Source organism: Podarcis bocagei (assembly GCF_964188305.1).
Source record: "Podarcis bocagei genome assembly, chromosome: 5".
In the NCBI taxonomy this organism is placed as follows: domain Eukaryota; kingdom Metazoa; phylum Chordata; class Lepidosauria; order Squamata; family Lacertidae; genus Podarcis; species Podarcis bocagei.
The window spans coordinates 48,863,405-48,883,047 of record NC_138129.1 but is presented as its reverse complement, the minus strand read 5'-3'; the positions used below and the strand labels follow the sequence as shown (position 1 = coordinate 48,883,047).

At 44.9% G+C, this 19,643-nt stretch overlaps 1 protein-coding gene across 1 annotated transcript; it reads right to left on the bottom strand.

The window, feature by feature from the left end:
• Positions 1–1,016: 1,016 nt before the first annotated feature.
• Positions 1,017–5,891, bottom strand: PIM1 (Pim-1 proto-oncogene, serine/threonine kinase). The gene is made up of 6 exons (XM_081194873.1): positions 5,628–5,891; positions 5,277–5,383; positions 5,028–5,078; positions 4,507–4,873; positions 2,849–3,025; positions 1,017–2,377 (listed from the first exon to the last, which is right to left on the bottom strand). Exons 1-6 carry the CDS (start codon positions 5,707–5,709, stop codon positions 2,220–2,222), a joined length of 942 nt encoding a protein of 313 aa, XP_081050999.1. The 5' UTR covers positions 5,710–5,891; the 3' UTR covers positions 1,017–2,219.
• Between the last annotated feature and the right edge of the window lie 13,752 nt (positions 5,892–19,643).

Sequence of the window (19,643 nt, the reverse complement as noted above, 5' to 3'; positions counted from 1 at the left end):
GTGCCATTTTCCCAAAATTGTCCCACTGAAACTGCAAGGTCATCCTTTTGGAAAAATGGCACCGGGAGAGGGTTAAAACCCCTTCTTATTCAGAAGGCAACTGCTCAGTAAGTATTTAATTGAATTTTTTAAAAGCCCACAAATAACTTTGCATTTTGCAAAGTTTGCCTCCGAAGAAAAGTGGTATATAAAGGCCATTTACCCTGCTGTAAGATTTGGTGAAAACCAATTTGGTGTTCACAAGAGAATTAGGAAGCACTGGAAGCTCAGTATCTGTATTTGAACCTGTATCTGCACCTCCTGCAGTCAATGTATTAAAAAAGAATTGCAGCTAAAACTATCAATATTTTGGAGAGCAAAAGATTGTGTGCTCTTTTTTTTAATGAGCTTTGCCTCTTCACAAAACAAATGGTAACTGTGGTACAGAAACACCCTTCAGGATATAAGCCTGTGAATATTTGCCTTGGAGTAAGGCCCCTGGAAATCAGGGGACTTCACTAAGCCGAAATGGAGTTAAGGTTGCAACTTAAATAGAACACCAACTGCTGGTGTAACTAACACATAACCCATGTGAAAAACTCCAGTCACACATGCATGCATGCAGTAACAAAAATGGGACAGTCCAATGGGTTTGGCCATTGTAGTGGCAGAGCAGAAATCGTCAGATATGGGAAAGTGAGGAAAATGTAGGGTTAAATAGGCAAGGCATTCCCCAACTTTCTCTTCTGACTCATTAACTACCCCCACCTTCTCCCAAGACTAGAATCCACATTCTAGGTTGGAGAATTTATGTTGCAATATAACTGAAACATCCATACCCAATGTAGTTTATTGGTACCATTAACCCAGCATTTGCAAGTTAATGCAACCTTCTGTGGCTTTTTTCTGCTGACATTTTCTAGCCGGAAATAGGGCTACAAAAAATTTGAGTTAAACATTTTGCAGTAACAGTGTGAATATGAAACAAACTGCACATCCAAAGTCTAGTACTGCCCATTGAAGAGCCAGACATCCGATTAAAATCAAGTTTTAATTTTTATTTAAAACTGCATGTATAAAAAAAATAGCAATTCTGAATTCCCTGTACAGTATTAGCTATTAACAAAACCAGCAGACTACACACCAAATTACTTATAGAAGCTTGACAATGTTGAAGTCCAGGGTATCTCGCTCCACTTTAAGTAAGAAGAGTACTATGTACATATGCCCTCCCCCCACCAATACCTGTGAAAACATGTCTCAAACATTCGGGGAGGCTGAACAGCCACAGCTGGAACTATTTACAGATGGCTGAGTGGCAGGTCAGCTACTCCATACAGTGGCAAGACATCAAACAGAGCAGAATAGGCAGAAAATAACCCAAAGGAGGAAGGAAGTTGGGAAAGGGGAGGAGAGGGGCAATGTGACAGGATATCAGGTCAGCAGCTGTAGCGGTGAAGTGTAGGCTAAGAACCCACATGATTCATAAATAAAATAAATAAGATCCTAAAGTTAGGATATTCCATTAAAAAACCCTAGAAATAAATTAAAAAAACAGGAGTAAAAACATTATAAACTGCAATCTTCTGTACACCAAGCTTTGTTCCTGTATTGATCTGTACAAATTTACAGTTAATTGGGTTGCATTGTTTGTGCACTTGAGGATGCCTTCACGTGAGAGGTGGCAAGAGCCAACTCAGAGTTCATATTGGACAGCACAGAGCTAGGGTTTGCCAGTGGATCACCCACAGCCTCTTTTCAAGCAGTTCTTTTAGAAGGTGGAACAAACCAAAACCCAGGTAAATCTTGAGGCAGCAGCAAGGAAGGAACGCTCAAGTTTTTTCTTTCCCCCAGCACAGCTCAGTTGCAACTGAAGGCACTCAGAACATGGTGACACAGTGAAGACAGGGGCCAGTCCAAATCGGTGTTTCCCCATCCCAGATTCCCCCAATTGAGAGTCTGCTCTAGTTGTCTGCTCCACTTGTTTCATATTCTAGGATTCAGCAGGTTATGAACACGCATGGAGTTGCTCAAGTCATCTAGTGGCAAGGAGGTTTGCAAAGCGGGACCCAAAGAGTTTAAATCCACTCAACCAGGAGAGATGGTTTTTTCAGGCTTGGAAATGTCTCCAGGCAGCCTGTGTCTGCAATGAGATGATGGTATTCCTGTAAAAATCCCCACTCAGCCAGAATCAGTAGGGCAGAATTCTGTTTTGCACCCCAAAAGGATGAGACACACTGCTATTTTCTAGACTCGTGCAGTAGACTGTGCAGGTGGATCTCGGCTGTTTCCTGAGACAGGAGAACTTCTTGCATCCAAGAATGGTTCAGAATGTCTTCAAAGGATGGCCGGTCAGAAGGCCTCAGAGCTAAACACCACTTAATAAGATGCTGGCACTCTGCAAAAAGAAGGGACAAAGTTGAAATAGGTGCATTGCTGAGGAGAATCTACAAAACAGGACACTGATGATGCAACAAAATCTCAACCTGCTTATAAAACAAGACTGTTTTACATGGCTGAAACAATGGTTAACTAATGTTTGCTTTGCTATTCATACCAGGGTGTGTTGGCTTCAAGTTTGACATCAAGGGAATGATTCAAAATCTGACTGTAAGCCCAATAACAGTGTTTTGGGAACACTTGCTTCTGCAATTTAGATGGTAACACACCACTTAATTTCAAATTCTAGGTTTCCCCCCCTCAGCAGCTGAAGTGCTACTTGCATGCTTTAGCATATAGCAGTAACATCTAATATAAAAGATGTTGGGGATCATCAGAAATACTTCCAAGTACTGTCCCTCAAAGCAGAGAGTGGATGAGCCCTGTCCGCTAAGTTATCCCCTATCTCATAAGAGCAGCAGACACTTACCAGGAGAAATCCTTTGCCGAAAATAAACTTGACCTCTTACGATCTCCTCATCATGTTCAAAGGGGATATCACCACAGACCATGTCATAGAGCAGTACTCCAAGCGACCAGACGGCAGCAGATCTACCATGGTACCTGTGGTAGCGAATCCATTCTGGAGGACTATATACACGAGTCCCTAGAAGAGAAAGAAGAGGAAGGTCTCATCATGAGGTTTAAAATTCCTACAAATCACCTCAGAGCTGATTTTTTTCAGCGCTTGGACACACTGATCAAAGGACCAGGAACATCAAGTGAACTAGTTTTCAACTATGACAATGCAGTTAGTAAAAACCAGGCATGGACTTCTGAAGACAAGCTGCTTAAGATGTTGACAAAGATTGAATGTACAGTATGATGGGGTGGCTTTATCTTTTAGTTCTGCATGTGGTGATGCTGAGATGCAGCTTACTTGCACCACTGCAGTAGCTCTTGGCACCCTTTGTTGCAGTATCTGATCTCTCTCCCCCACCCACCTCCTTGCTGGCAGGAAGCAAGGATACTGAGGTCAGAGCTGCTAGTCTGGTTTCCAGCCACGTGACTCTTGTTTACAAACTTTGGGTTGTAAAAAAAATCCTCATGATCCACCAGGGGGCACCAGAAGCTTGAGTAATTGTGCAAGAAAGAGGGCTACGGAGGGAGGAGCAAACCCACCCCTGGTCATTAACCGTTAAATTAAAAACAAAACAAAAAATGCAAGGCAGCTCATGCCCCTCAGGAACCCAGAGGCAAAAAAACACACAAACAAACCAAACTGAAAGCCAGCCGTGATTTTTTGAAAGTCAACAGCTCATGAAAAGAGTCGTTAGCAACGGCTAGAAGCTTGGTTTGTTTTCTGGAAACAATGTCTGTAAGCAGCTCGCATTTCTATTCAAATCTTCAATACTTGAATCTCCTTTCCCCCACATGCACATTTTGTTAAACAAATTATTGATTTGTGCTTCTTAGCAGGGAAGGTAAAGTGAGATGAATGTAAACAGATCTCTTCCAGATTAGATTTCACAACATTCATGCCATGACGAAAAGCAACTTTCCATTTAAAATGATTAATTTAGTGAGGTGGCAGAGGCAGCAGATCTTAGTAACTACCTCCTCCGCTTTTTTGTACTCTGCTCTTCGTAGGGACAAACTACAAAACCCTTTCAGTCATCTATCAGTTTTAGAAAGATAGAAATCCACGTACTTTAAGATTTTCCCTTTAGTTACAGATTTTGATTAGCATTCAAGGTTTTGAACAGCATGCCTGCAAACATGTTTACATTCAGCCTTGCACTTCTGCACTCCCTTACAAGTGAATTAGTAGCCACTCAGATTTACAACATATTTACTGCCTGGTTCCTTCACTTTCTATTTTCACACCACAAATAAGACAGTAGGTTCAGGCTCATAAAAAAACCATTAGCAAAGTCTAGCAGTTGATTGGAGTTAAATCGCCTATCAACAGACACTGTGTAGGCAATAGGCAATCAGGATAAAATGTATTTCATAAGAAGAACAAGTCCTACAGCTCAGAGGAAGAACATGTTCCATTGCTGCAAAGCACTCAAACCCCGGGAACACAGTGTTTCAAAGAGGAAATTCCCTGGCTCGAAGCAGTGAATGGAAATTGACAAGACTCACCATCAAAGTCAGTGTACACTGTGTCCTTGAGCAGCGCTCCAGATCCAAAGTCTATAAGTTTGAGCTCTCCACTGCTCAGGTCAATCAGGATATTCTCGTCCTTGATATCCCGATGCAGAACCCCACAGCTGTGACAATGTCGAACCGCCTCCAAAACCTGACGGAAAAAGCTGCGAGCCAAGTCTTCGGGCAGAGCACCCCGCTCCGTGATGAAATCAAAGAGATCCTGCACGGGGTCAGGCCGTTCCAAAACCAAAATAAAACTGTCTGGCCTCTCAAACCAATCCAGGAGCCGGATTACGCCCCGAAAGCCAGAGCCAACCTTCTTCAAGAGCAAGATCTCCATCGGTACCCTCGTTCCACCAGGCTGCAATGTGGGGTTTTTTTGAGGGGGGGGGAGAGAGAGAGAAAACAGGATTCATGAATAGGAGAATCAATCGACCTGCATTGTGGCAGATCACTGAAAGCTGAAAGAGATTCTCTTGAGCATCACGGGGGCATTCCTCCGCCCAAACACTTACCAATTCCCCCCATTCCGAAACCCGGTCGCGGGACACATGCTTGATCGCCACCTACGAAGATTTAAAAAAAAATATGGAGTGAGCGAACAGGACCGGTAGAAAGAAATGCCATGGGTGGCGGGGAGGGAGGGGGGACTGGAATGAATGGAAGGGGTATTTTTTTGGAGAAAATTGGGGCGAGGGGAAAACGAATTGGGAGAGCGATGGGGAGCAAATGGGGGCACAATCCACCCGCGGCCAAGCACTCACCGGGGCTCCATCCGCCAGCCGGGTCCCCGAGTAGACCGAGCCGAAGCCGCCACTACCGAGCAGCGGGCCCACCTGGTACAACTTCTCCAGGGGTTCCTTTTCTTTTCCTGCGAAGGGAGAGAAAACGAGGGATGGGGAGAGGGGGGGGAGGTCAGTCCATTGCGCCTCCTCAGCAACGCTGTTCTCCCTCCCGCCCGATCTCTCCGCATCAGCCGCTCCCCAAACAAAACAAACCCCTGGCCGCCACCCCAGCCCCGCCTTCGCCTCACGACCCCGACCGATCGTGAGGGGCGCCTGCAGGCCGCCCGACCCCCCCCCCCATCCATCCTCTGCCCCTCCGGTGTGGCTGACCTGGCAGGGGCTTGACCGGGTGCAGGTCCCCTCCGGGCGCGGAGCACAGGTGGGCCAGGGAGTTGATCTTGGAGAGCAACATTCCCGCCCCGTCCGCGTGTTCCAAGCAGGCCGGGACCGGCGGCGGCGTCTCTGAGGCAGCTGCTGCTGCTGCGGGGTTGGCGTCTCCGAGGCACGGGCGGGAGCTGCGGGCGGGGTCGTGCCGGGCCAGCCTGCTCCCTCCCGTGTGGCGCGACGGCCCCGGCCTCAGCCGCCTGTAGTAAAGTGGGAGGGAGCAGCGCTGGGGCGGAGCCGGGGAGAGCCGGCGGGCAGGTCTCCAACAGCGGCGAAGCTCCGCCCACCGGCGCCGAGCCGGCCAATCGGCGCCGCAGCCGCCAGCCCGCGCCTCGGCTCTCCGTCAGAATGGAAAGAGACTCGACGTGGCGGGAAGGAAAAGGCGCCAAAGAGAGGGGGGAAGGAGGAGGGGGCGGCGGAGGGGGGCGCGAGGCTTGCTCGGGACCTGTGGCGGGAAAAAGGGAGAAGACAATGAGCCAGACAGGCTCCCCGGGGGCTGCTCCGCTCTGGCAAAGGGCAGTCCTCCTCTCTTAGGCACTCGCTGCTCGCCACAGATATAATATGCCCTCCATCTCCCATGCGTTGGTCTCCTTCAAGGAAATAATTCCCCACTGCCACCTGCGCCATTCATTCATTCATTCGCTGCATGGTAGGCAGAAATTCAGCAGGTGCTGATTTCCCTATCGTTGCAATATTTTCATTGGCAGCCTTTTCAATATCTGCCTGTCGTGCAGCCCGTTCAAGCACAAATGCCTCTTCACGGGGGCGGGAAGCATGGCGACTGCCAATCATGTTGCCACCGCTACAGTTTTTTCATGATTAAGTTGTTCAAAAAAAGCTGCGAAATAAATAAGTAGCGTGCTCAAGTGCAGGATTTCCCCCTCGCCCGCTTCCCCCGCTGCTGGGGAGTGAATGGCAGCCATGTGATGGGCTTAGGGTGTGCATTTGGAGAGAGTGGCGTGGTGGCCAAACCAGCTCCTGGTTACTCCGAGGCCTGGGGAGGAATGAAAATTGTTCCATGTTCCGCATTGCTACACATGTACTTTTTGCCATCGAAATGAATGGAACAATGGTCCTGTATTTGCATAAGCCTTTCCCAGGTTCATTTCTTGGTTACACAAGAATGTAGCAGAGAGAGAGAGATTCCAGCACGAGACTGATAGATACATTATGAACAACAATTACAGGGCCATTTGCAAGATAATTGGTCCAGCAATTAATTAAAAACAACAACAGCCAACAGGACATGGATACTGATGAGGCACGGGAGGTTTTGAGTTCAAATATCGGCCCTTACCAGTGATCAAACCCTTCCGACATAAATTACCAAATATGCAGAATGGAATTCAGTTGGAGGGACCTTCGAAAAAGCTGTATGTGGGGTATTCAGGACAGACAAAAAGGAAGTACAGTGGTACCTCAGATTACATATGCTTCAGGTTACAGACGCTTCAGGTTACAGACTCCACTAACCCAGAAATAGTGCTTCAGGTTAAGAACTTTGCTTTAGGATGAGAACAGAACTCCTGCTCCGGCAGCGCGGCAGCAGCAGGAGGCCCCATTAGCTAAAGTGGTGCTTCAGGTTAAGAACAATTTCAGGTTAAGTACGGACCTCCGGAACTAATTAAGTACTTAACCCGAGGTACCACTGTACTATTATACACAGCTCATGATGGAATTTGCAAGGTGTAGGGATGGCTGCAGCTGGCTTTAAAGGCCATTGGACAAATTCATGGAGGGACAGTGCTATCAGTGACTACTGATCATGTTGGCTGTATGTACTACTTGCCAGAGCAGAGGCACCATGACTCTGAATGTCAGTCATTGGGGAACATGAGGGTGCTTGTGGGCAGGACCTATAGGCATCTGGCTGGACAGTGAGACCAGAATGCTGGACTCCTTTGAACTGATCTGATAGGGCTGGTCTTATGTTCTTATTTTCTCAGGTAACTCCTGATACACTATCAGTTGAGCTCAAGCACTTGTCTCTGGAATAGAAAGTGCTAAATGATAGTAGAGATAAAGGTAAGATTAGAACACATGCTTACAGCAGCCAATTAGGCCATGAGGTGTTCTGTTTAAAGCAGCAGAGTATTAACATCTCATCTGATACTGGCTGTATGTCCCATAGGAAAGGAATTACTATACTTCAAGAAGGACGAGTCACATTGTCAACAGAAGTTTGTTTAAATTTGATCTTTCATTTTGGAGAAACTAGCATAACAAGAGCATAGCAACTGTTTAGATACACTTTGCACTGTGGTGACACTGGAAGTGTACAAGTGTAAAAGTTTCATAAATTCCTATGCTATATTGCGTGAATTCCAATTCTGTTGGAATGTAATTGTATGCAATATTTTGTAATTGCACCTGGCAGAAAATCTCATGAAGTTCCTTTTATTGACTGCTTTTAACAGCTGACACTGTTCCCAGTAAAGATTTTTGCAACCTTTGTCCTGTTCTGGCAGAGGATGATATGTGTATATTGTGGTACAAAGGTAAAAAAAAATGCAACCTGTTAAAGGGTGACTGTCAGAACAAGTTTTGCCCTTGTTTTTATTCTCCATAAGTAAGCTTGCAGAAATGATTAAAAACAGCAAATCATTTTGCAACATTTTTCTTTCCTGTGAAGTGGAAGGGAGCAGCTGTTTAAAAAACAAGCAAACACTAACTTCCTCGGAAGCCAACAATTGTAATCTGAAAGTGAAACTCTCTATAAATACAAGTGAAACAGACAGATTTTTGTCATGTAAATGAAACTCAAAGAGAAAATGCAGCTTGACTTAGAAAAAGAGCAAATACTTACTCCTGGTTTGTATCTTCAGTTATTTAAACATTTTAGTCAGAAGTGCATAAAATGTCCTCAAACCTTGCTATTATCAAGAAAGATAAATTAATGTGCAAGATGAGGGCATAGCATAATATTGTTTTTATGTTTCCATTTTCAGTGCTTCTATTATTCTGTAGCCATAAAACTGTATATAGAATCATAGAATCATAGAATCATAGAATCATAGAGTTGGAAGAGACCACAAGGGCCATCGAGTCCAACCCCCTGCCAAGCAGGAAACACCATCAGAGCACTCCTGACATATGGTTGTCAAGCCTCTGCTTAAAGACCTCCAAAGAAGGAGACTCCACCACACTCCTTGGCAGCAAATTCCACTGTCGAACAGCTCTTACTGTCAGGAAGTTCTTCCTAATGTTTAGGTGGAATCTTCTTTCTTGTAGTTTGGATCCATTGCTCCGTGTCCGCTTCTCTGGAGCAGCAGAAAACAACCTTTCTCCCTCCTCTATGTGACATCCTTTTATATATTTGAACATGGCTATCATATCACCCCTTAACCTCCTCTTCTCCAGGCTAAACATGCCCAGCTCCCTTAGCCGTTCCTCATAAGGCATCGTTTCCAGGCCTTTGACCATTTTGGTTGCCCTCCTCTGGACACGTTCCAGTTTGTCAGTGTCCTTCTTGAATTGTGGTGCCCAGAACTGGACACAGTACTCCAGGTGAGGTCTGACCAGAGCAGAATACAGCGGCACTATTACTTCCCTTGATCTAGATGCTATACTCCTATTGATGCAGCCCAGAATTGCATTGGCTTTTTTAGCTGCCGCGTCACACTGTTGGCTCATGTCAAGTTTGTGGTCAACCAAGACTCCTAGATCCTTTTCACATGTACTGCTCTCAAGCCAGGTGTCACCCATCTTGTATTTGTGCCTCTCATTTTTTTTGCCCAAGTGCAATACTTTACATTTCTCCCTGTTAAAATTCATCTTGTTTGTTTTTGCCCAGTTCTCTAATTTGTCAAGGTTGTTTTGAAGTGTGATCCTGTCCTCTGGGGTGTTAGCCACCCCTCCCAGTTTGGTGTCATCTGCAAATTTGATCAGGATGCCCTTGAGTCCATCATCCAAGTCATTGATAAAGATGTTGAATAAGACCGGGCCCAAGACAGAACCCTGTGGCACCCCACTAGTCACTCTTCTCCAGGATGGGTATATCCATACCCAAAAGGAATAAAACAATCCAAAATAGGCAAGTGACAATATTTGTAAAAGGAACATAGCTGGGATACTTATTGTCTCTTTACTTCTGAATTAAATTTATCAGAAGGCATCTAAGAAAAAAATGACAGAATGAAGCAGGGTGATTACAATTGCCCAGTGTGATATAGGTTGCTACCCTCAAGTAGTATTGATAGGCTACGAATCACATGCAGCTTCCCTTGGGGCTAATATTGTAGGCGATGCTGTCCTTCTCTGGACCCATAAAAACACGTTCTTGAATGACAAGTGTTTTTTCTATGACCCAGAGAGCTCCACATTCTACATAAGAACATAAGAAACCATGGGCTTGTAGTCAAGGGGAGGCAGGGAGGCAGCTCCCCCCCCCCCATCAAGTAAAACAATAGAGATACTTAACTAACTGACCAATCGTGTAGGTTCTGCCCCCCCCCAAAGTCCTGCCCCCCAACAAAAATCCTGGGTACGCCCATGTAAAGAAACTGCTTTATATACTGAGTCAGACCACTGGTCCACCTTGCTCAGTATTGTCTACATTTGACTGGTAGTGATTTGAGACAGAGTCACTCCCATTCGTACCTGGAAAAGGTGGGAATTGAATGTGGGCTTTTGCATAAGCTCTACCACTGAGTCTCTGTCCCACAACTTTTTCAAAGCACAGTTATGCTTCAAAAACTGAATTCTTTCTTACTCAAAGTTTATTAAATGTATAGAATACATATATGCATGTGACTGTGTGTCTGCACATTGCAACATACATATGTAAAGACAAGTACTGCAACTTGCCCCCATCTTGCAAAAGATGCTCCGTACAATGTCTGTGTTGCCTGCAGAGCAGCAGCCTGTCTCTGCCCCCAGCACAGTGGCCGTATAGGATTTCTCTGTTAGAAATGGCTGACAGCTTCTCCGAAGAAGTTCTTCTGTTAAAAGTAGATTGACGTTTCATTGGCTCAAATCCAGGCTTCAATGCAAGAAGTTACATTACTTTTGGCAAGCACTAGAGGCTTTCTGATAATAACAAACGCCTTCGTCACCGTCCCAAACTTGACCTGTTTGGCTGCCATGGTGAAGTCAGCCCTAATTGAATTTTTCTGCTAATCTTGTCATGACTTCATCTCTTCCTGAAAACATGTGCATTGGCAGCTACATCTGCACATGCTCCCAAACACACACACACCCTCTTTCCTTGGTAAAAGTAAAAATTCCAGCCGGGAATTCTTGACCAAAGTACCTTTCAACAGTATGTTTCTATAGAAGTTGCTGGATGAGTTGCTTTCCTGAGTTCCAAAGATATTATAAATAATTTACCAGTAGTGGGTTCTGATTACTCAAGTCTATTAACATTTAGAGCAAAGAACTACAGCCAGTAGCCTCTAAATTATTACAGAAGACGCCAATCTGTGTTCTCTTCTTTTCTCCTCCCAAACAGACTGGGAGCTCCCAGCATCCCACACACTTGGGAGGTGAATTGCTTTGGAATTAATGGATCTTACTGGAAATTCTAGTGATTGTAGTTTCAATGTTTAAGTTGTGCCCACACAGCTGTTCAGACTGCTTGTGAACTGAAAGTATCTAACCATTTTTCCAAATTCACACAGAACTTGGCATTCAAACCTCAGACACCACTGTTGTTCCATAAGAGATTTCAGGAGAAACAGTGAAAAAAAACACACATACAATGGAGATGTCATGTTTTCCACACTCTGTCTCTAATCAATATACTATTACGTACAGCAGAGAAGCAAATGTTTAAATCCGTCTATATATAATTTTGAAGTCATCAAGAACACAGATAACAAAAGAGTCATTCCTGGGAGTTGTTGTGTATATAATCCCTCTTGGAACATTTGCAACTATAAAAGGTGACTCATATTCTGATAGGATGAATGGAGAAAACATGTGATAGGTAGATAATGGAAGAAGTGCTCTTTCCATTAATTAAGATACATACATCTCACACTACATTTCGTCAGGGATCCCCGCCCTGCATATGCCAAATTTAACTCCAATAACTTTCAGTGCACTCCTGATTTCTGGAAACATATTCCTTTTTAGCTGAAAAGTTCTTTAAAAAACACAATCGGCTTTTTTGTTCTTAGTGGAAAGAAATATGGCAACTATAAAAGGGTGGCCTGGGAAGTTGTGTACTGTACCTTGGTTTATGTATGGACAACTCATTTATATGAATTCTTAGAGCAAAGAGAACTGATTCCATATTCTCCAACATTGGAAAACAGTGGCATAGTGCTTCATGCACTATTTCTTTAGTTTATAGCAACCTCTCCTGGAATCATTCAAGAGCAAAGAGGTCATTTGTAACTGTGGTTAAATTATGTACTTGGAAAACATAATTCTCCTGTAATATCCACTATTCCAAAGAATCTCACTGTAGGACATGAAAGAGCAGGTTATACATGCATCCCGACAAACCCTACCTCCAGTCTGCCAGAGATTTGAGCATCAATGTGGGGTAATGGTTAGAATATCTGACCTAGGACTTCAGGCCCTCATGTAGCTGTGTCGGTTGCTGTGTCATCTTGGGCCAATCTCACTGCCTCTCTGTTTAAAATACATCACGGGATAATTTGGAAGTGGCTGTCATATACACTTTCCAGAGCTCCATGGAGGAAGGACAGAATAAAGGGGGGGGGGAGAGGAGATTTAACTTGAGGACATATAAGGGAAGGACACTGAACAAGCAGAATGACAATTCCAGCAACTCATTCTATGATTGTGGCCAAAGGTACATACTGTTGCATGCCACCCCACTCTTCAAATGGTGCAAGACCCCAAGGGGTCCAGGTGCTTGAATGAGGGGCAGTGGAGACTGTGGTGTCTTTAGGATATATGGTTTATTTACACATATATACAACCTGAGCCTATGGTGGAGGGTCTCACAGCATTAACACCCCAAGAAGGTCTGGCTTCTCCTGTAGCCACAGCCTTGGAGTCAAGCAGAAATCAAATATTTCTCTCCCTCTCAGGTTTCTGCCTGCAATCTGCTTTTAACCCAACTCTGACCCTTCTCACCAACAGCTTGGGAGGGAGGCCCACCCACCCATTTGCCCTCTGGCACAAAGCCACTTTCTTTGTTACCCTAAGGACCCAAATTTAGTGGGCCATTAACTCAAGCTGGCCTGACTATACCAACAATTGAATCCTCCATTAGAATTCAACCCTTGCTGGATCCAGGAATTAAAGGGGCCCCAGGCATACTAAAATGTTGGCCTGCCCCAACTCTAATCTAATCAATTTGAGGGTGTGAATGAGGTGCAAGAGACATGACTCAATCAGTGCTCAATGCGTTGATCAGTATGTCTATCAAAAGCCTTGGAATGGGTGGGAAAAGACTCTTTTAAAGAGATCTATTACATGCCCTAGCAAAACTGTAAATGAGATGTCTGAAAATGACCCTAAAGGTAATAAGAAGGAAACCCAGCCAAATGGGTGGGGTATAAATAATAATAAATTATTATTATTATTATTATTATTATTATTATTATTATTATTATTATCATCATTACTATTCTCAATGGATAAATGGCAGAAATGGGTTTGTGTCTGGTATGTAGGCTCAGTTATGATATGTATGCGTTTCTAGTCTGGAAAGGATGGATGGGAAGACAGCCCTGCTCAGCCAGGGGTCAATCTTTCCTCCTCACCTCAGCTGAGTCCCCATTTCAGATTAGAGAGAACTGTTTCCCCTGCCTGAACTTGGCCCATCAACCTAGTTTAAAAGGGAATACCGGTAGTTGATCCCACTCCCAAGCTTTATTGTTATCACTTCCAAGTCTTTTTCTAAAAATATAAAAATTTGGTTGTCAATGTAAATGTATATTCTGAGATAGCAGTGACTGTTGATTTTCATACTCTCTGTAGAAAACACCAACGCAATAATATACGAGGGTTGTATTCAGTGCAGTTCTAAGGAGAGCATTCTGTGAGAGCAAGCATTCCTCCTTGCACAATGGAATGTTATCTCTCTCTGCTCCCACTGCCAAGTATGTCTTCGGGTTTCCCCAACCCTATAGAGCAGATATGGGAATGCACGCGGAGAGGAGAGCAGGGAAAGTTTTATTGCACATATTTAGTTGAATAATACCCAAAGTATTATTCAGCAGCAGCGTTCATTCAATCTTCTCAGAATTTCACTTGCTTGTATACAGTCCCTAGCATGTTTGGGGGCTAGTGATCCTATCTGAATGGTAAATGAAAGAATTGAAAATATTCTGTTTTCTCAGGTTCATTTTGCACCTTGGTGTTTACCAGTAGCGGCTCCATTTCTGTTGCCACCAGCTGCCTGACACAGGCAAAAACTGCTAAAGACAAAGGAGCTCTGACAGATCCAGGCAGCTAGTTTCTCCCCTGGTCCAGAGTGCCCACTTCTAACATTATTTTTAATGTGTGGGAGCATGACATACAGAAAACAAGGGGAAGAAGAGACCGTGCATGGCCTCTACAGAGAAAGGAACCGTCTCCCCAGACACATTTTGGAAGCAGATGTTCTGTCTCGTCCCCTTCTTTCATTATGGTCTGGTTAAAAACCCCCAGCAAGAATGGATCAGAACTAATTAACCTGAAAGCTAAAGTCATTCAATCCTGACAAATTCCCCCTTCCATTTTCTTAAGTGAAAAGGTACAACCATAAATGATAAACATTTATTTCCTTAAATGACCTGTCCTGCTGACTGAGATTTCCTCCCCTGTTAGCTGATTACCAACGAGAATGATTTGGTTGTTTTGAGTTCTGCTTAGATTCTAGCTTTCTCCTTGGTGAATGGGGTTGTGAGAAGGGTTTCAGCTGTTAGTCCACACCACAGTTACGCATGTCTCCACACTCTTTCTGGAGATTTGGGCCTCACATGACCCGTTCACCTCAAGCAAACCTCAATCTGCTATTTAAAGTGTCCAGCGCTGCACTCAGCAGTCATGTGAATTAGTACTAAGAAGCCTGCATTCTGTTCTGAATGGATTATCGCTGAATTCTTTAAACTGATGGCATAAGGTGCCAAGCTGGCAGCCCTAGATCTAATCTTCTCTGTTTACAAACACTGGACAAAGCTGCCCTATTAACATGCATCGTCTAACCTGCAGGGATATACAATCAACCGAAAGCTGTCTGACTCTTTCCATGATCTATATGTCGAAACTGATTTGTGTCAACATGGAGTGGTGATTTCAATAAGACAAGTGATTAGAATGAATTTGTGGCTGGTATCATTGGGCTTTGGTGTGCTGAAGGACATGCAGTTAGACTGATCTTGCAACAGGCAGAGCAGAAGTCTGTGTACCCCAAGGCCTTATTGCCTCTGGGCATTGACCCAGCTGCAGCCACTAGTTTCAGATGCAGCTGTACAGAAGCTTGTTATTAACAGACAATGCTAGCAGTTGCCCAGCATGTTAGCCTTTGCATCTTGTTTGCACAAAGATCAGAATGAATCTGAAATTCAGCACTTAAAGCAGGAAGTTTCTAACCTTTGCCCATCCAAATGTTATTGAACTCCCATCAACCCCAGCTATTTTGGCCAATAGTAGGAGATTATGGAATTTATAATCCAACAAAATCTGAAGGACCACAGGTTCCTGATCCCCGGCTTGAAGGAAGTAACTGCAAATTGTGCATTTAATTCCCACCATTCACTGAAGGCCAGGTTTTCTGTGGTTAGCTGCTCACACCAGGCTTTTATTTCCCAGGGCTTGTTCACATACATAATTGTCCTGAGGGAGAACAATAATTTAAGACTCAGATTTGTTTGAGGTGTTTGATGGATTGATCAGAGAATGCAGCAAGAGAAAGAATACCTGGATATCTATGGTTTTCAAAATTTCCTCTGTTTCTGTGGGTTATGTGACTATATAAATCAGTGGTTTCTTATTGGGAGATTAATGCAGCTAATACGCTGTCAGCACAATCCTATATAACTCTGCTCAGGTGTCCCAACTTCCTCCCAGGTGAGGTGGTTATAGGACTTCAGCATATCAAAATCCACGTGCTTACCCAAGGATTGCAAGATTAATGCATGGAGTTCCCATGCAAATAAAGATTAGAGGCCTGCATTCAAGGTCTGGGCCAGATCCTCCAAGTGTCCCTTTTTTCAGGGACAGTCCCAGATTTACAGAAGCCGTCCTGGTTTCTGATATAATCTCGGAATGTCCCACTTTTCCTTTGGGCATCCCTATTTACACTGGAGAAATATTGGAGGGTATGGTAGGACGACCCTATTTTCAACAGAGGTATGTTGAAGAGTATGGAGTTATGCGACCTCTGAGCCAAAGAGATAAGTAACTATACCAGTGTTTCCCAACCACTGTTCCGCGGCACACTAGTGTGCCGCAAGATGTTGCCTGGAGGGAGGCGGGCGAGTCCGGCGGCGAGAGGCGGGGCGGCGACGGCGAGGAGCCAAGCCGCGCTCTCCTTCCTGCCTCGCTTTGCTGCCTCCTCCCCCCCACCCCCAAAGCTTGGAGGTTCCCCGGCAGGAAGGAGGGAACTTAATCCTCTCCAAGGGCTGCGGAAAACAGACATGCAAATGGGGGCTTGCCAGCTCTTCAAGCGCCGCCGGCTTTCTTCGGGAATTACCGCCCGCCGAGCCCGGTAACGCTGACAGGCCGAGCCGCGGGGCTTGGCAGCGCAGCCGGCAGAGTGTGGGAAAGGGCGGCCGCCACGCGCCGGGCAAGGCGAGACTCGACGGGGAGGATACCGGCAGCAGCGCCCCCCCCCCGAAACCCGCTCCGGGCAGGTAATTCACAGAGAGTGGACAGAAGGAAGCCTTAAAGGGCTTCAGCCTCCCAGAGTGGCGGGGAATAATAATAATAATAATAATAATAATAATAATAATAATAATAATAATAATAAAAAAATTGACAGGTGGTGTTTTTCTAGGTGAGGGGGTGGGGACTGTAATAACAAAAAAATCAGCTGTATATCAACCGCTGCTTTGCAATGAGGAATTGCAAATAAGGAAGATCAAAAGGAGAATGTTTTTTTGGGGGGGACTCTCTTCCTCTTCCTCCTCCTCCTCTCGTTCTTGCTCCTCTTCCTGGCAAAAGGGCTGCTGAGACCCCTTCTCTCTTGGGTGCCGGTGGGTGCTGTGACGTTGACGCTGCTGTGGCAAGTGCCTTTACTTAGCAGAGTGCATTCCCCTTTACACAGGAGGGGAGGGAAAAAAATTGAAACTTACACTTTCGTGCATCCCTCCCGGCGTGACGCTGCGCGCTGACGTCACGGGGCTGTAATGGTGGTGTGCCTCGAGATTTTTTTCATCAAACAAGTGTGTCTTTGCCCAAAAAAGGTTGGGAAACACTGAACTATACAACCTTTAGAAGACATCTGAAGTCAGCCCTGTATAGGGAAGGTTTTTAAATGTTTGATGTTTTAGTATGTTATATGTCGGAATCCACCCAGAGTGGCTGGGGCAACCTAGGAGGATAGGCGGGGTATAAATAATAAAGTTGTTGTTGTTGTTGCCGTCGTCATCATCATCATCATGGAATAGGATGGCCCTACTTTCATCAGAGAAGTGTTGAAGGGTGTGCTGGGCTAGTAAATTCTGAGGTGTGTGACTCTCTTCCTGCATCTATCCCCATTTGCCATCTAAGTTCCAAATCAATGAGAGGCACTCTTTTCCTCTCCTGTGGCGCTTTCTGCCCCCACAACACCTTCCTCATCTTGGTGTCTCCCTTGCCACTTTTTCCCTTCAATCTTTTTCTCCCATCCATCTCTTGTGTCTTGTCTTATCTCACTGACTCGGTCTCTTGCACACATACTTATATACACACACATTCTTGCTCATCCCTTTCTCTCCTCCTCATCTCTGTCTACCTTCTTCTCATCCTTTCTCTCTCCCCCCCCTCTCTTCCCTACCCCTGCCCTGCCACAATCTCCTCCAGGACCCAAGCACTGTTTGCGGTGAGGATTCACTGCCACAGCCATAAACATGATACAGCATTGCTTATCCCAGAAAAAATAACCCCCCTAAATCAATAAGCTGTGAAACACTGACAGATATATCCCTGGTTGCATAAACAAGCTCTCGAGGAAGTCAATTTTCACACAGGCACCAAATGGTGATATTCCCCGCCCCACGAAGACGCTGAGTGAGCACTCATTCTTGCTTGTGACACCACATCTAGCCAGGTAGACAGCAAAGCTCTCCGCTGAAATTTGATCCCAGTAGCTACTATAGAAAAATGATTGCAAATTGGTCAGCGACCCAGGGGAAGTTCTGTTGTCTTGACATCCATGAGGAATGGGAGGCACAGGCCTAGCAAAATCACACTGTTACATGTCTCTTGTCCCTGATACAATGGCTTTTCTTCAGAGTTGTTACCAGAAAAAAGTATTTTTATTCCCCACATGGAATCAATTGTGCGTAAATGTCTCCTTCTACAGAAATCAAAGCATATTTGATTTCATTGAATATTTCCCTCGTTTCACTTTGGGTTTCATGGTTCCCTTGTTTAAACAATTAGAATACTCCAGATGTAAAAAAAGAAAGAAGGGGGGGGGGTTCCAGCTTGCTTCCTTTCTTGTGCTTGTTTAGAGTAACCTACTTTCCCAGTTGATATCAAATACCCCTCCTCCCACTATCACCTCAAGTTACAGTACAAGCTGCCAAGGATATCAGTTCCTCATTAGTTATTGTAGTTCACTTTAGCACCTTCTTCTGCAGAGTGCTTCTTTGCAGTTATATTTTTGGCTCTCGTGTGCATTCATTCAATGCACTTGAGAGATGGAAGCCACATAGTGCTCATGCTTAATCTGCCTTGATTCTCTGTTTGTCCACAGAGCACACCTGCGGAACCTCAGGCTTTGTAATGGATCCCCTGGTCCACACATGGGGAAGTGCAGTGTCGGTAGTGCAAGATATCCAGTGTTGCTCACTTCTGGTTTCTCTTTAAAGAATGAACTAGTTGTGCAGGAAGGAGCCACACCACTTTGTTGTAACCCCTGCAAGTGTTTCCTGCTTTGCTGAAGATCAGCACTTCTGCCAGTAGGAATCCTTTCATTTGCTTGTGCATAAAGTTTGCTTGTAGTTTTTGCTCTCTCAGACTCATACCTGGAGCAAGCATCTAGAGCTCTGCCAATGGAAACTGATTTCACGCTGGTGCAAACTGGAACCCTTCTCACTTTGAGACTGGCAGAAGAAGCACAAAATAACCTGTAAAGAAAGAGAGTAGAATGAAAGATAAAAAGAAAAGTTAGGTTCTGGGGCATGTGAAAAAACATTTTTCTATTCCAGAAGCCAGCATCCTCTCCCTGCTCTGTTAGCAATATGTTGTGTTCGTATAAGATCACATTTTGCATTTGCAACTAATTTTTCTGTCTGGATTCCTCTAGACTGGTGTTATTTTTGTGGGTGCCTTTTGCAACATGTAATTGATGCAGTAATAGTGCATTAGTGGTGGGTTTATAATGGGCGGTACACACTTCGTTCTGCTGGATTAGTTCTGCAATCCCCAGTGTTACCACATCGTTGCTGTCTGGAGGCGCACTCCTGCACTATTGTGCAGCAAAAGCAGGACACACACACCCAGAACATTGGTTGTATACAAAGTCATAGATTTCAGCAGGAAGCTAAGGCGCATGCACTGATTGAAAGTGATGCGGCTTGGCCACCCTAAAACGTCTGCAGGGGCAAATGGTATTGAAAGTGGAATCATGTATAACCACCCCAATACCATCATGAAAACAAATAACCATAAATCCACAATAAAAGAGGACCTCTGGAGGGGCCCAGAGTGTGCTCTGCTGGCTGAGAAGCAGCCTCCGCACAAAGGGTCAGTCCCCAGCACTGCAAACAATCCATCCAGTTTTTCAGTCTCTTCAGCTGCATTCCAATCCAACCAGAGCTGCCTTGCATGATAATCAGGCCTAATTACTGCTTTATCCCTTGATTGTTGTGCTGGGCCTTTGGAACTGCAGTGTCCCTTACTCAGCTTACA